This window comes from Hyperolius riggenbachi, chromosome 1, assembly GCF_040937935.1.
Source record: "Hyperolius riggenbachi isolate aHypRig1 chromosome 1, aHypRig1.pri, whole genome shotgun sequence".
In the NCBI taxonomy this organism is placed as follows: Eukaryota; Metazoa; Chordata; class Amphibia; order Anura; family Hyperoliidae; genus Hyperolius; species Hyperolius riggenbachi.
Genome location: NC_090646.1, coordinates 95,181,561 through 95,197,151, shown reverse-complemented (window position 1 = coordinate 95,197,151; position 15,591 = coordinate 95,181,561). Strand labels below are relative to the sequence as shown.

The 15,591-nt window shown below is 46.1% G+C and overlaps 1 protein-coding gene across 3 annotated transcripts in view; it reads left to right on the top strand.

Annotated features, from left to right (window-relative positions):
* Window positions 1-15,591, top strand: part of LOC137545787 (transmembrane and immunoglobulin domain-containing protein 2-like) — a 49,279-nt gene that overhangs the window by 24,654 nt on the left and 9,034 nt on the right. For 2 of the 3 annotated variants that reach the window (XM_068267422.1, XM_068267403.1), the window contains exons 2-3: window positions 2,304-2,720; window positions 6,830-6,928. In XM_068267422.1, coding sequence (XP_068123523.1) covers window positions 2,321-2,720; window positions 6,830-6,928 — 499 coding nt within the window. In that variant the 5' untranslated portion in view covers window positions 2,304-2,320. The remainder of the gene's footprint in view (window positions 1-2,303; window positions 2,721-6,829; window positions 6,929-15,591) is intronic. The other variant, XM_068267412.1, reaches the window with a different exon arrangement.

The following is a 15,591-nucleotide window of genomic DNA, read 5'->3' as shown; positions in this document are numbered from 1 at the left end:
TGGCCATGTAGACTACAAACCAAAAGTGTAATAACAAGATAGCTCTCACATCCCCAAAGCGTGTAAAATGCCACAGTCCATATAAAGGAATAATGCCCTGAAACAGAACTGGTTGCCAGTAAGTGCTGTTACTGGAATGGTGCCGTGGTTATGAGATGTGGTCAGGCAAAAGCTGAACTGTATTTAGCAGCTACACTCTTAAGCTAAGAAAACGCATACATGCAAAAAGCCACTGGGAAATTTGGGCGCAGGGCAAAGCCTAAACACAACTCACTCTGCTCCTGCAAAAATTCCAGCGGCGTTAATTACTATCCCCCCCTCCAAGTTGTCATGAACTCAGGGGAAAGACGTAATTTGCCTGCCAGCTATTGCTGGCGGCCGAATTACACTGTTTGTATAGCAATCTAAGCACTGTCTATCACTGGCGCCCAAATTACTGTCTGAGCGCTGCTATAGCTGCAATTTACATTTAGGCCTATGGTGGGGCATGGTGCACCCAAATTTGCTGGTGCTGTTTTGTGCTGCCTCAAAGAAAACAGTGTTATATTTTTTACCCATGAAGAGACCTGAAAACATGAACTATTATAAAGCCTTAAAGTGTACCAGAGCTGAGGAAAAAAAAAAAACTTTTATACATACCTGGGGCTTCCTTCAGCCCCATGTGCACGGATCGCTCCCACGCCGCCGTCCTCAGTCTTCTCCGTCTTCTGTACCGGGCCCCGTAACTTCCTTTAGTCGTGGCCAGTCTGCGCAAGAGAAGTGCGCCCCCTAAGTATCTCTCCGGCGGCTCCTGAGCATATATATAAATAGTGCACTTCACTTGCGTCAGACTGGCCGCCACTGGAGGAAGTTACGAGACCCGGTACAGGAGAGGGAGAAGACTGATGATAGCGGCATGGGAGCGATCGGTGCGCATGGGGCTGGAGGAAGCCCCAGGTATGTATAAAACTTTTTTTTTCCTCAGCTCTTGTTTCCTTTAAAAACATATAAAGATCAGTTAAGGTGTGTTAATACATTTAGCTAAATCCATTCAGGACAGAAATAAGTAATGTATTTTACTTCTGCCAGAACTGGTAACTCTACGCATAGGTAACTGTGCGATGCTGACTTCAAACTGCTGGGAATTCTTCCTGTTTTGAGCACAGTGCTCACAGCACCAGCACTGGCAGGATAGTTAATTCACTACTCACTGCCTTTTTTATATTGGATCAATGACATTGGGGATGAGTGCACACCAATTTTGCGTAATTGCACATTTATAATTCACTGATTTCTGATGCGTACATTGTGAAACTTACTGAAAAAAAAAAAGAAAAAGAGTACAGGGTATGAAAAAGGGTACATTTCCGACTGTGAAAACATATTTTGCACTAACCATATTTAATCTGTGCTTCCCATCTCTGCCAGGCTCTCCATTGGCGTCCACTTATACCGAGTATAATAATAACAATAATAGTAATTTTATAGCGCTTTTCTCCCTGGGGACTCAGAGCGCTGTGACTTTGCATTCTGTAAAAGAGGTGGGATTTAGAATCCACTGTAAACTTCTAACCTTAGGGGCTCATTTCCATGAGCAGTTGAACTGTGCGCTCAGCATGGGCGTAGCAATAGCCTTAGCAGCTGCTATGGGACCCTGGAGATGAGGAGGCCCAGTTGGTACTTAATGTATTCATCACCATTAACTTTCTTGTGTTTCTCCACCCTCTGACTTTGTCTCAGTGCCCAGGATCTATGTATAGTGTACATAGAAAGAGAATGTAAATTGCCCAGTTAACTCATATCCATAGGGTAGAGGTAAGTGGCATTGCTTAAAAGTGCCTATATATTACAGTTAATAAAAATAATAATTTTCCTTCTCAACTTTTGAGATAGTGAGAAAGTTTCTTAAAGTGGACCTAAGCTCTTAAACGGGACAAAAGGAAAACAGAGAGAAATGCACCCTGTATGAATTTAGAGAGTTTAGCTTGTCTTATTCCCTCTCATCTGTGTCTAATCACCACTGTAATTTGATCTCTCAGCTGCATCAGCTGGCTGCCTCAGCATAGAAACTTTGGTAAAAATAGGATGTTAACCCGTTGTCTGCTTCCATGAAAGCAGGAAATAGACACACTGCATTTTTAACAATAAATGACACACTGCATAATTATTGCAGGATTTGTATCAGCTGTAACAAATAAATGTTTTTCTTTAAAGGTTATTATGCTGTTTCTTATCTTTTAGAGCAGAGAGGCAGTGCTGAGTTCAGGTCCACTTTAATTTTCCCAGGCTTTACCACAAGCTAATCTTGTATTTTGTGTCAGCAGACTTTGCTATTGGGAAGATGCTGGTCAGCCAGGATCCAAACAATGTCACTCACCATCCAGGGGATACGGCCACTGTAACCTGCCGCTGGAATTATACAAACGCCAGACGGATCAGAGTGAATTGGACGAAATATTCACCTAGCGAGGAAGAAAATGGAACTGAATTGTCTCGTGGCTTGTGGCCCAGTCAGAAAAATATGACCACAATGGACCACAATAGAAGTTCTTGCACAGCTACAAATAATAGAGTTTCTTGTACAGTTACAAATGACACATCAGTGATGACTCTTCATCCTGTGACAGAGAATGATAGTGGACTGTATATCTGTCACATCACTATAGAAATACCGGTGCTGGATGCAGGACGAGGAAACGGTACTTGGTTACATGTGTTTCATTTCCAGGGACCCTCAGGTGGTAAGAATGTATTATCTACTTCACCTCCAGGGCCTCATGGAGATATTATTATTATTTTTATTATTTAGTATTTATATAGCGCTGACATATTATGCAGCGCTGTACAGCGTATATATTGTTTTGCCACTCAACTGTCCCTCAGAGGGTCTCACAATCTAATCCCTGAATCACAGAATGTCCAGCAATTACACTTGTATCTGGTAGTGGAGATGGGAGAAGTGATGTGGCTGAACCCAGCCTCAAGGTTTTCAGCACACGATTCCTATGTTAGGAATTCAGCACACCATTCAGATGAATGGAACCAGTGGCGTAGCAATAGGGGATGCAGGGGTTGGGGCCGCACTGCGGCCTCTGAACTAGAGGGGTCCCCTAGGGGCCCTCCTTCATCCATCTTATTAGCTTTTCACCGGTGCTACACAGTTAGTGAACACTTCTGTATGTGCAATGAATAGTGGTAACCCTAATAAACTGTTTCCTTACTCTATTTACTCCTCTCATGCACCGCAGTTGTCCTTGGTTGGTTTTGGGACACCATATAATACACTTCTTTGGAGTCCCATTCGCACTGGGGCCCCAAGCTTGTTACCGACGCCACTGAATGGAACAATATTCGTAAGTGCTGTAACCACCTTAGCAATAGAAGCGCAGGCTCTGAGCTCATACACCATTTGTGAGCTATCTGGTTATTCTGTTGTACTGGTCCAAGTCCTATCTCATAGAGCCATATCAATCCCTGCCATGCACTGATGAGGACCAACAGTCAGAAACAGGCTGTCTGCATGTTGGGTTGATGTGGCTCTGTAAATGTTCTAAGGCAGAATTCCTGAACCCTGTCCTCAAGGCCCAGCAACAGTACATGTTTTGCAGATAACCACAAACATGCACAGGTGAGGAAATTAGTGTCTCAGCAGAGCTGATTAACTACCTCTGTGCATTTCCACAAAACATGCACTGTTGGGGAACACTGTATAAGGTATAGGTTTGCTAGACACCAGTTGTTCTGGGTGTAAACTTGGCTTCAGGGGCATAAAGGGATTATTTGCATATTCAGTAGCGATGCATTGTGGGAAACATTGTGGCAAATGATTGCTTCCAGCAGCAACCAGACTGCTTTGTTGGGTACTTGGGTTAAATGCCATGACACAGGGTATAGGGTCTGATGACACATGGTTCTGTGTATATGGCATCTGGAGTAATTACTCCCATCTCACCAACAGTTAAGAGCAAAGAAAGAGTTCAGAACAACTGGCTTGGGAAAACACCAGTAATCACACAAGTATTTCTGTATAATACATTCTGCTAAAATCCTTGGTTCAGGCTCATTTTTAATGCATATTGTGTGGAATATATACAAGGTTTTCTGCATTGCATATACTCTATTTTTACATTATTTATTTATTATTACTTGGCTTACTCAGTTTGCAAAACAGACTGTGAATATCAGATGCAGTTTGGTTGGAATGGATAGGAGTCTGTGAGTTGTTCAAACTCCTCCCCCATCCCATCATCACCCACATGAGGTAGTCAGGGAGGAGCTGGTACCAGCCAGTCTTTCACTGTGAACAGGGAGCTGACCCCGCCCACATCTCCTCTGCAGCTGCTGATGGATTGGATGCTCATGGCCAGCCCTTTAGCTAAAGCTCTTCAGAGTCTCACCATTAATTCTTGTCCAGTTTCTCCCTGCTCTGCATGTAACAAAGCATTTGCCCTTCCCATGGAAGCAGGATATTTGGGTGGCTGCTAGTGGTGGAAGTTTGAGCACCGCCGTAGGTGCCCATAGGAATATCGATAATGAGGGGAAATTTGCAGTGCCCAATAAATATAGGAAGTCGAGGCCGCCCACAGTGCAAAATACGGCTACAAATCACCAGCTATTTGTAGCTATATTTTGCACTGTATGCTGCCCTGCTTTGATGTGGTTAAGGTAAGGCAAACAATAAAAAAAAAAACTTCAAAAACTACATACAGCCCCCCAATGATCTATTTGAGAAAAGGTAAATATTTCTGGTGGGAAAGGGGGTGTCAGCTACTGATTGGGATGAAGTTCAATCCGAGGTTACAGTTCCTCTTTAAAGGGATACTGAACAGGTTTAGAAAATCACAATTTTTACTTACCTGGGGCTTTCTCCAGCCCACTGTAGGCAGTGCGGTCCCCCAGCGTCCTTCTGGCTCCTCTAGCGGGCCCGCTGGTGGCTCCATTAATTGGCGACTTCCCTCTGTACGAGTCCCCGCCACGCACGTTACACATCAATATGCCGGCCGCTACGCGTCATCATGCTGGCCGGCGTGAGAGTCCTGCGCATGCGGGGTTCTCTAACTCTGAACCATGAGCAGGACTCTCACGCCGCACGGTGTGATGACGCGTAGTGGCCGGCGTGATGACACATAACGAGCGCGGCGGGGACTCATACTGGCGACTTCAAGTGAAAGTCACCAACTAACGGAGCCGACAGCAGGACTGGGAGAGGAGCCAGGAGGACGCGAGGGGATGTTACGGCCTACGGTAGGCTGGAGGAAGCCCCAGGTAAGTACAAATTGTGATTTTACAAATCTGCTTGGTATCCTTTTAAGTGAAATTCTGCTGTGCTAAACTCCTAAGATAGGTCCAAGATGAATAAAAATAAAAAATCTACTTACCTGGGGTTTCCTCCAGCCCCTGGCAACCAACCTGTGCCCTCGCCGCAGCCAGGTCGGCATCTGCTTGCGCTTCAGCATGCGGCTCACTGAGTCACACTGACCTCATCTGGACTGTACTGCGCAGGCACAGAACTATTGCGCCTGCGCAGGTGCAGTACAGTCCGGATGATGTCAGTGTGACTACGTGAGGTGCACGCTGGGCGCAAGTAGGCTTCTCGTACCGGAGGGGACCCCAGGACACCGGCAGGGAGTGGAGCTGCGGCGAGGGCACAGGACGGCTGTAAGGGGCTGGAGGAAGCCCTAGGTAAGTAGTTTTTTGATTATTTTTCACCTCAGACCTTCACTTTAACTGTAAACATCACATTATGAGATGACCGCGTACGTTAAAAAGGGGCGCTGGGAAAAAAGGGCGCGGGGTTTTAAACGATATGCATGGATAACGTTTAAAAATGTATTGTACTGTATTTCGTTTAAAATTAATGTTTTATAAAGTTATAAATCATTAAATAATGTGCATTAAATCGGCAATTGTAAAAACGTTAATCTTTCGTTTAAATAGTGAAACGTATAATAACGTTTAAAAAAAAATTACTAAGTAACCCTCCCTGTACCTACCCCTAACCCCTAGACCCCCCTGTTGATGCCTAAACCTAAGACCCCCCTGTTGGTGCCTAAGTAACCCTCCCTGTACCTACCCCTAACCCCTAGACCCCCCTGTTAGTGCCTAAACCTAAGACCCCCCTGTTGGTGCCTAAACCTAAGACCCCCCTGTTGGTGCCTAAACCTAAGACCCCCTGTTGGTGCCTAAACCTAAGACCCCCCTGTTGGTGCCTAAACCTAAGACCCCCCTGTTGGTGCCTAAACCTAAGACCCCCCTGTTGGTGCCTAAACCTAAGACCCCCCTGTTGGTGCCTAAACCTAAGACCCCCCTGTTGGTTTTTTCGTTTAAAAATAATGTAAAAAAAAAAAAAAATTGTACTGTTTTTCGTTTAAAAATAATGTTTGAAAAAAAATATTGTACTGTTTTTCGTTTAAAAATAATATTTAAAAATGTATAAATCATTAAATAATGTGTAATCATGAGAAGCAGTAATAAAACATTAAGTCTCCGGGCGCCGCTTTTAAAACGTTATTTTTCTCCGGCGCCCTTTTTTCCTATCGGGCGCCCATTAAACGATATTTATTATAGGAGTGAATGGCGGCGCCCGATTTGTCCACTAGCCTCCTGCGCCCTTTTTTACTGTTACCGAGATGACCACCCCATGCTTCTCCCCACCTGACCCTAAGTACCTGGTAAAAGAAAAATACAGTGAAAACAAATGTTATCATGCAAAAATTGCTCTACAAGCAAGACTAAATGTGCAGCATTTATTTGTGCCTGATGGAAAAAATATCTGAATTACGTGTTAATTGATGTTTGTTTATCATTGCATTATGCTTATTGAGCTTTATTTCTCATTTCTTGATTTCAGGTCTTTTCAAATTAGAATATTTATACTTCATCATTTTAGTCATCATTCCCATAGTGTATGTCGTGTACTGTCTTTATCGCAAGTGGAAGAAAAGGAAAGGTAATTTTCTAACATACACTTGAAATAATGTGACAATGCGTATCTTGGTTAAAGAGCAGGCAAAATGGTAACAAACTTCACTTAAAGAGACTCCGTAACAAAAATGGCATCCTGTTTTTTATCATCCTACAAGTTCCAAAAGCTATTCTAATGTGTTCTGGCTTACTGCAGCACTTTCTACTATCACAGTCTCTGTAATAAATCAATGTATCTTTCCCCTGTCAGACATGTCAGCCTGTGTCTGGAAGGCTGCCAAGTTCTTCAGTGTTGTGGTTCTGCTATGAACTCCCCCTTCCAGGCCCCTCTATGCACACTGCCTGTGTATTATTTAGATCAGGGCAGCTTCTCTCTTCTCTTTTACAAGCTGGATAAATCGTCCTCTGAGCTGGCTGGGCTTTCACATACTGAGGAATTACAGACAAAGGCAAAGCTGTTTGCAGGAAGAAACGAGCAGCCTGAAACTTCAGTGCATGAGAACTGCAGGGGGAAAGAAACACACAAATGATCTCTTGAGATTCAAAAGGAAGGGTGTATACAGCCTGCTTGTGTATGGATGTATTTTCTATGTGTGGACATACTGTGCATCAATCTACTTCCTGTTTTTGGTGGCCATTTTGTTTGTTTATAAACAAACTTTTTAAAACTGTTTTTAACCACTTTTAATGCGGCGGGGAGCGGCGAAATTGTGACAGAGGGAAATAGGAGATGTCCCCTAACGCACTGGTATGTTTACTTTTGTGCGATTTTAACAATACAGATTCTCTTTAAACCCGACACCTACTTGCCTATAAGGGAGTCTATAAGGGGGCAAATTTAAGTGAGTAGAGGTTAGTGTTAGGCTTCGTTTCCTTTCTGTTATGGTAGGGAAGACAGGTTTACCAGCTAGTGTTAGGAGGTTAGGTTTAGGCGAAAAAGAAGGGGTTTACAGTATATTAGTGAGGAGGCTAGGGTTAGACATCAGGAAGTGGTTTACATTGGAGGGGGGAGTAGGTTAGGTGTGAGGAAGAGGTTTGTATTAGTGAGGACGTTGGCATTAGGAAGTAGGAGGTTAGGTTAGGCATGGGAAAGGGGTTTATATTAGTGAGAAGGTTATGGTTACACATTAGGAAGTAGATGGATTAGATTGATGGGAGGTTACTGTTAGGCATGGCGTAGGGGGTTATATTAGTGAGGAGGTTATGGTTACACATTAGAAAGTGGATGGATTACATTGAAGGGAAGGTTAGGTTAGGCATGGCGAAGGGGTTTACATTAGTGAGGAGGCTGGCATCAGGAAGCAGTTTACCTTGGGGGGGGGGGGGGGGGGGGGGGTAGGTTAGGTGAGTATGAAGGGGTTTATATTAGTGAGAAGGTTATGATTACTGTACATACACATGTCTATCTCATCATATCACATGTCACCTCGGTTGTCCTTTAAAGAGGAACTGCAGTGAAAATGACATAATGAATAAAAATGCTTATTTTTTACAATATTTATTTATAGATTATTTAGTCAGTGTTTACTCATTGTAAAATCTTTCCTCTCTCTGATTTACATTCGGAGATTTATCACTGGTGGTGACCTCTTTAGTTCTGCCAGGTCATCTGTACAGAATGTTAGTTTACAGAGATTTCTTTGCACAGAGGGAGATACTACTTGCTTGTGGTTTCCCTGCATACATGAAATAGAGGCACAAGGAAAAATGGGCACCCATTTTTGTTATTTCATTTATTGTTAATATCTACTAATATTCTTCGCTTTTAAAGTGTAAATAGTGTAAATTGTCATGATAAAATATCACTATATATTTACTATTTTCTTACATATATTTACGATATTTTACAACAACTTAACCTAACCCAACTTTCAAACAGAATCCTCTCCCCTCCAATGCCTAATCCCAGAACCTAAAAAAATGAAAAAAGAGGCAGCACTCAACTGGCTGCAAAAGATGCTGTATTGCGGAACAAACAGTACATGTTACGGACACGCCTTCATCAGATGTATAAAAAGACCGTAGAGCAATCCGGTCGAGGCCAGGCACCGGCAGAATCCCCAGTACAGGTGTATCTGGGCACTGTTTTCTGTTGGATTTTTCTACAATGCTAAAACCCCCCTTCCTGATGCCTAACCCAAACCCCCCCTCCTTCCTGACACGCAACCCTAAGGTGCAAATACACGATTCCAGTCCGGACTCGACTCTTAAAATGGGAGCTATGCTCCAAGCTTTAAACCACTAATTGTGGTGATACAGCATAATGACTGGCTGCTTCCCATAAAACTTCATGCATTTGAGACCTGTGGATTCCTCTACATGTGACCTAACCCTGAGGCCCGGTTCACACTTGCGGTTGTTTGCCAAACGGACCGGATGACCTGACCGGATCCGGACCGGATCCGGATCGGAACCGTACGGTTCTGATCCGGATCCGATCCGGATCCGGTCAGGTTGCATCAGGTGTCCATCAGGATGCGATCCGGATCCGTTTGGCAAAAAAACGTTAAAAACAAAAAAAAAGTTGGGGGTCTGGGAGGTCAGCAGAAGGGGGACCTGTGGAATCAGGCCCTCTGCTGTTTAGCACTCACCTCCACCTGCGACATGCTGCCAACATCTCCGGATCCGGATCGAGCTGTGCTGCTCCACTCCAAAATGCTTGCCCATGTGTCCCCATCCAATATCGCCGCAACAATCCCCATAGGAAGTGGGGTAGAACATCCGGATTTCTCAGCCTGTGTGTTGTGCGCTCTCCGGTTCCCATTGGTTTGTATTGGCTGGATGGTGCAGTCCGGCTCCGCCCCGGATACGGCTGCCGGAGGAGCCGGATGAAAAAATAGCGCATGTTGGAACGGAGGCTGGAGTCCGGATCCGGCCCGGATCCGGTCCGGCTCCGGTTCGGCAGAACGGACGCATAGGCTTTCATTGCTATGCCGTGCGTCCGTTCCGTCCGTTCTGCAAGCGGTGCGGCTCCGGCACGGCGATTCCGGAGGGCCACCGCAAGTGTGAACCGGGCCTGAGGGTAGGAACACACTAGGCAGAATCGCATATGCGTTTTCCACCATGGGCTATGGAAAACGCATATGCGATTCTGCCTAGTGTGTTCCTACTCTCAGGGCCTGTCTCCACTCGTCAGTTTTTCTATGCGTTTTCTGCACAGAAAAACTACAACCAATACAATAACATTTGTAAAGCGCTTTTCTCCCATAGGACTCAAAGCGCATAGTTTCTCAGATAAATACAGGGTTGCAGGCTGGACTGTGTTACAGAGGAGATGGTCAGGTGTTCATAAATGCCAGACTGAAGAGGTGGGTTTTCAGTTTAGACTTAAAGAGAACCTGTACTGAGTAAAAATATTTAAAATAAACACATGAGGTAACTTCAAATGAATATTACATAGTTACCTTGCCATCAGTACCTTTCAGAAGCTCACCATTTTCTTCTGACAATAATCCCTTCCAGTTCTGACAATATTTTGTCAGATCTGAAATATATCAGTTGCTGTCAATAAAATATCAGTTGCTGTCAGTTATAGCTGAGAGGAAAACTGATGTACCAGGTAATGTCCATGTTTCCCTATGGCTCAAGTGGGCGATGTTACAGTTTAACTGTGTGCTGACCAGAAAGCTGTTATGGGTAATGGCCATTTTCAAAATGGAGGACGGAAAATTTCCTTGATCACAGTGAACAAACAGGACGCGGGACAGGAGAAAGACACTGAGGAGTAGTGTTGGGCGAACACCTAGATGTTCGGGTTCGCGAACGTTCGCCGAACATCGCCGCGATGTTCGGGTGTTCGCGCCGAACTCCGAACATAATGGAAGTCAATGGGGACCTGAACTTTCGTGCTTTGTAAAGCTTCCTTACATGCTACATACCCCAAATTTGCAGGGTATGTGCACCTTGGGAGTGGGTACAAGAGGAAAAAAAAATATTTGAAAAAGAGCTTATAGTTTTTGAGAAAATTGATTGTAAAGTTTCAAAGGAAAAACTGTCTTTTAAATGTGGAAAATGTCATGTTTCTTTGCACAGGTAACATGCTTTTTGTCGCCATGCAGTCATAAATGTAATACAGAGAAGAGGTTCCAGGAAAAGGGACTGGTAACGCTAACCCAGCACCAGCAGCAGCACACGTGATGGAACAGGAGGAGGCGCAGGAGGAGAAGGCCACGCTTTTTGAGACACAACAACCCAGGCCTTGCATGAGGACAAGAAGCGTGCGGATAGCATGCTTTTTACCGCCATGCAGTCATAAATGTAATAAAGATGAGAGGTTCCATAAACAGGGACCGGCAACGCTAACCCAGCAGCAGCAGCAGCACACGTGATGGAACAGGAGGAGGCGCAGGAGGAGAAGGCCACGCTTTGAGACACAACAACCCAGGCCTTGCAGGAGGACAAGAAGCGTGCGGATAGCATGCTTTTTACCGCCATGCAGTCATAAATGTAATAAAGATGAGAGGTTCCATAAACAGGGACCGGCAACGCTAACCCAGCAGCAGCAGCAGCACACGTGATGGAACAGGAGGAGGCGCAGGAGGAGAAGGCCACGCTTTGAGACACAACAACCCAGGCCTTGCATGAGGACAAGAAGCGTGCGGATAGCATGCTTTGTACCGCCATGCAGTCATAAATGTAATAAAGATAAGAGGTTCAATAAACAGGGACCGGGCGGCAACGCTAACCCAGCAGCAGCAGACGTGATGGAACAGGAGGAGGCGCAGGAGGAGAAGGCCACGCTTTCAGGCGCAACTCAGGCCTTGCATGAGGACAAAAAAATGCGTGCGCAAAGCAATGCAATGAGTAGTTTTCAGGACACAATGGGCTATTCGGAGGAGCTATTCCCACCCTCACAATCTTCTACCTGTGAAAGGTCAATGGAACAGCCACAAATGTTGTGCCCGGATTCACAACCTTTTTCTGTGGAAAATGCACCTCGCACTGAAATGCAAGGCGAGGCCGAGGATGAACATGACGTCAACAACTCAACATGACGCAAAATGGGGGCGGAACAGAAAGCTGCTTTCAATGTTTTGAAGGCCTTAATTGCCTCCGGTGGCCAGTTAGATGCATCATTCATCACACCCAAATCCCAGAGCAATGTGTGCAGGAATTTGAATCGCAGGAGGTGTACCGAGATCATCTGGACAAGTGACCAAGTGACCAAGTGACAAGTGACCAAGTGACAAAGTGAAAAGTGACAAAGTGACCAGTGACAAAGTGACAAAGTGACCAGTGACAAAGTGACTGTCACTTTGTCATTCAAAGTGACAAGTGACAAAGTGACAAAGTGACAAAATGACAAAGTGACAAAGTGACCAGTGACAAGTGAGAGGTTGTTCTGGGGAGCTCTACTCCACTGCACACAGTCACATATGAGGAGAGGTCTCGTCGGGACTGCTGATCCTCCTCAGCTTGCTCAAAGCCTTGAGGGTTCCTGAAGATCCTCTGCTTGGAGTTCGCCGGGGTTCAGCTTGGTGTCGGGGTCGGCGGCGTCCTCCTCACTCCAACGTGGCAGATCTTCTGTTGAAGGAAAAAAACAAACAAACATTTTTTAAAGTCCAGTGCCGCTTCTGAAGGACTCACCAAGAGATGCAGGAGCGCTTCAATCTAGCGCACCATCGCTCGCTGGGTGATGTCCCTCCCTACGCGCTGGAATTCTACGCTGCACATGCTAGCACGCTTTTGCGCAGTGCCGAGGCGCATTCCAGCAGCTAGCTACCAAGCTTCTGTGGATCTGATTGGGCCACCATGTTGGATCTCCGCCAAGTCCTCCAAAATTTTGAGCAATCCACGTTGCTTGTGACTGAGCAGTGACAACTCTACAGTCAGCATTACAATACCACTGCTGTGTTTACTGAAGAAATCAATGTTGAAGATGGAAACCGCTGGCATGATGCAAGTGGGGGAATCTGAAGATGAAAACGATCAGCGTGATGATACCAACATCAGGCAACCTGCCTCAGGAAACGCTGGTCCCAGCTATGACAAAGAACAGGACGAGGAACAGCTGGAGTTGGAGCAGGAATTGGATGCCCCCACTGCCGAGGGACAGAGCGGTGCACGTTGGACTTCCACAATTTAGCGGGAATGGACAGCAGAAGAGGAAGAAAGTGATGCTGGTGACGAATATGGTGCATCACAACAATCACAACGCTCACAAGAACATGAAGACAGAGGAATCTGGCAGGATTCTCTGGCACACATGGCTCAATTCATGCTAGACTGCATTGAACGCGGCCCGCGCATTATTCACTATTCATTATTATTCATTATTCTGGACAACACCAATTACTGGGTTTATACCCAGTTTATACAAACACAATGTTAAAAAACTGATTGAAGAAAGTGTCAGACAGGTCAAAAATGGAACAATTCCAGCAGGCCCTTGAGGATGGAGACTTTAAAGAGGAGATTGACATCCTCCTCCTTCTCTAGCCAGTTGTACGCCGACAGACTGACTTCAGCAAACCCAGGAGGACCAGGAGGGCAGCAAAGAACACAAGCTGCTGCTAGTGCCCAAAAGGGAATGGTATTGGCAGTGTCCTTGGAGTGGGAACATTTTCTGACACCCATGCAGCAGCCCACAGAACAGCAATCGGGCAGTTCCACGTCCTCCAACACCAATTGTCTGGAGAAGATGGTCAAGGACTACATGTCAGATGGCGTAGCTGTGTTGAACAATCCATCTGCAGACAGACGGTGAGTGTGACAGCACAGAAGGACCATGGCAACTCACTCATAGTACCACAGTTTGATAGTGCTGCCCAAAAAATTATATGGATCCGTGGACCCGGGCAGTACTGGGAAGTGGGAACGCAGATTTTAGTACCTAAACACACGATACAACATGTTTTCCGGGGTCGGACTCTGAGGCACATACAGATGGTCCCGATCATCATCCTCATCATACAACTCTTCTCCTGAGTCTGACCCACCCACCACCTCTGCCACCCCAACATCCCCAGACACAGACCCCTCATCGTCCTCAACATTAACTTGGGATGCTGGCCTGAGCCCGACCTCCTCCTCCACATCAGGCCCCATCATCTCCTCAATGGCAGCCCTCAATAATCGCTCTGGCGCCGGACCGATGGACACAACGTTCTCCTCCGGGGAGGGCTGCTGCTGACCACTGGCTGCTGGGGTGGATGTTATAGCTTGCGTGGGGCAGTGGCTGTTGTTGGGAGTGCTGCTCACAGCGGAGGTCTCTGAGGAACTCATGGTGAGCTCATATAATTGTTGACGTTGAGTGGAGTATTACTGATCCCAGCAATATACACACTGACTGGCAGAGTACGCAATGCTATATAGTGGTTGACGGTGAGTGAAGTACTACAGATCCCAGCAATATACACAGTGACTGGCAGTACAATGTTATGGGTGGGTGAGCAGAGTACTACAGATCCCAGCAATGCTATATAGTAATGGGGTGACTGAGTGAGCGGCAGTGTACTACTGTTCACAGCAGACACAGAGTGGCAGTAAACACAATGCTATATAGTGTGGCTGAGCGAGCGGTGTACTACTGTTCCCAGCAGACACAGAGTGGCAGTAAACACAATGCTATATAGTGTGGCTGAGCAAGGTACACAGAGTGGCAGTAAACACAATGCTATATAGTGTGGCTGAGCGAGCGGTGTACTACTATTCCCAGCAGAAACAAAGTGGCAGTAAACTCAATGCTATATAGTGTGGCTGAGCGAGCGGTGTAGTACTGTTCCCAGCAGACACAGAGTGGCAGTAAACAGAATGCTATATAGTGTGGCTGAGCGAGGTACACAGAGTGGCAGTAAACACAATGCTATATAGTGTGGCTGAGCGAGCGGTGTACTACTATTCCCAGCAGACACAAAGTGGCAGTAAACACAATGCTATATAGTGTGGCTGAGCGAGGTACACAGAGTGGCAGTAAACAGAATGCTATATAGTGTGGCTGAGCGAGCGGTGTACTACTATTCCCAGCAGACACAGAGTGGCAGTAAACAGAATGCTATATAGTGTGGCTGAGCGAGGTACACAGAGTGGCAGTAAACAGAATGCTATATAGTGTGGCTGAGCGAGCGGTGTACTACTATTCCCAGTAGACACAGAGTGGCAGTAAACAGAATGCTATATAGTGTGGCTGAGCGAGGTACACAGAGTGGCAGTAAACACAATGCTATATAGTGTGGCTGAGCGAGCGGTGTACTACTATTCCCAGCAGACACAGAGTGGCAGTAAACAGAATGCTATATAGTGTGGCTGAGCGAGGTACACAGAGTGGCAGTAAACACAATGCTATATAGTGTGGCTGAGCGAGCGGTGTACTACTATTCCCAGCAGCGACACAAAGACTGGGGGGACCCTGGCTAGCGTGGCTGGAGCGCGAACTACCCTGCCTGCCTACCCAAAGCTAAACCCACAAACAAATGGCGGAGATATGACGTGGTTCGGGTATTTATTTACCCGAACCACGTGACAGTTCGGCCAATCAGAGCGTGTTCGGGTCCGAACCACGTGACCCGTTCGGCCAATCACAGTGCTAGCCGAACTTTCGGGGAACGTTCGGCCATGCGCTCTTAGTTCAGCCATGTGGCCGAACGGTTTGGCCGAACACCATCAGGTGTTCGGCCGAACTCGAACATCACCCGAACAGGGTGATGTTCTGCAGAACCCGAACAGTGGCGAACACTGTTCGCCCAACAC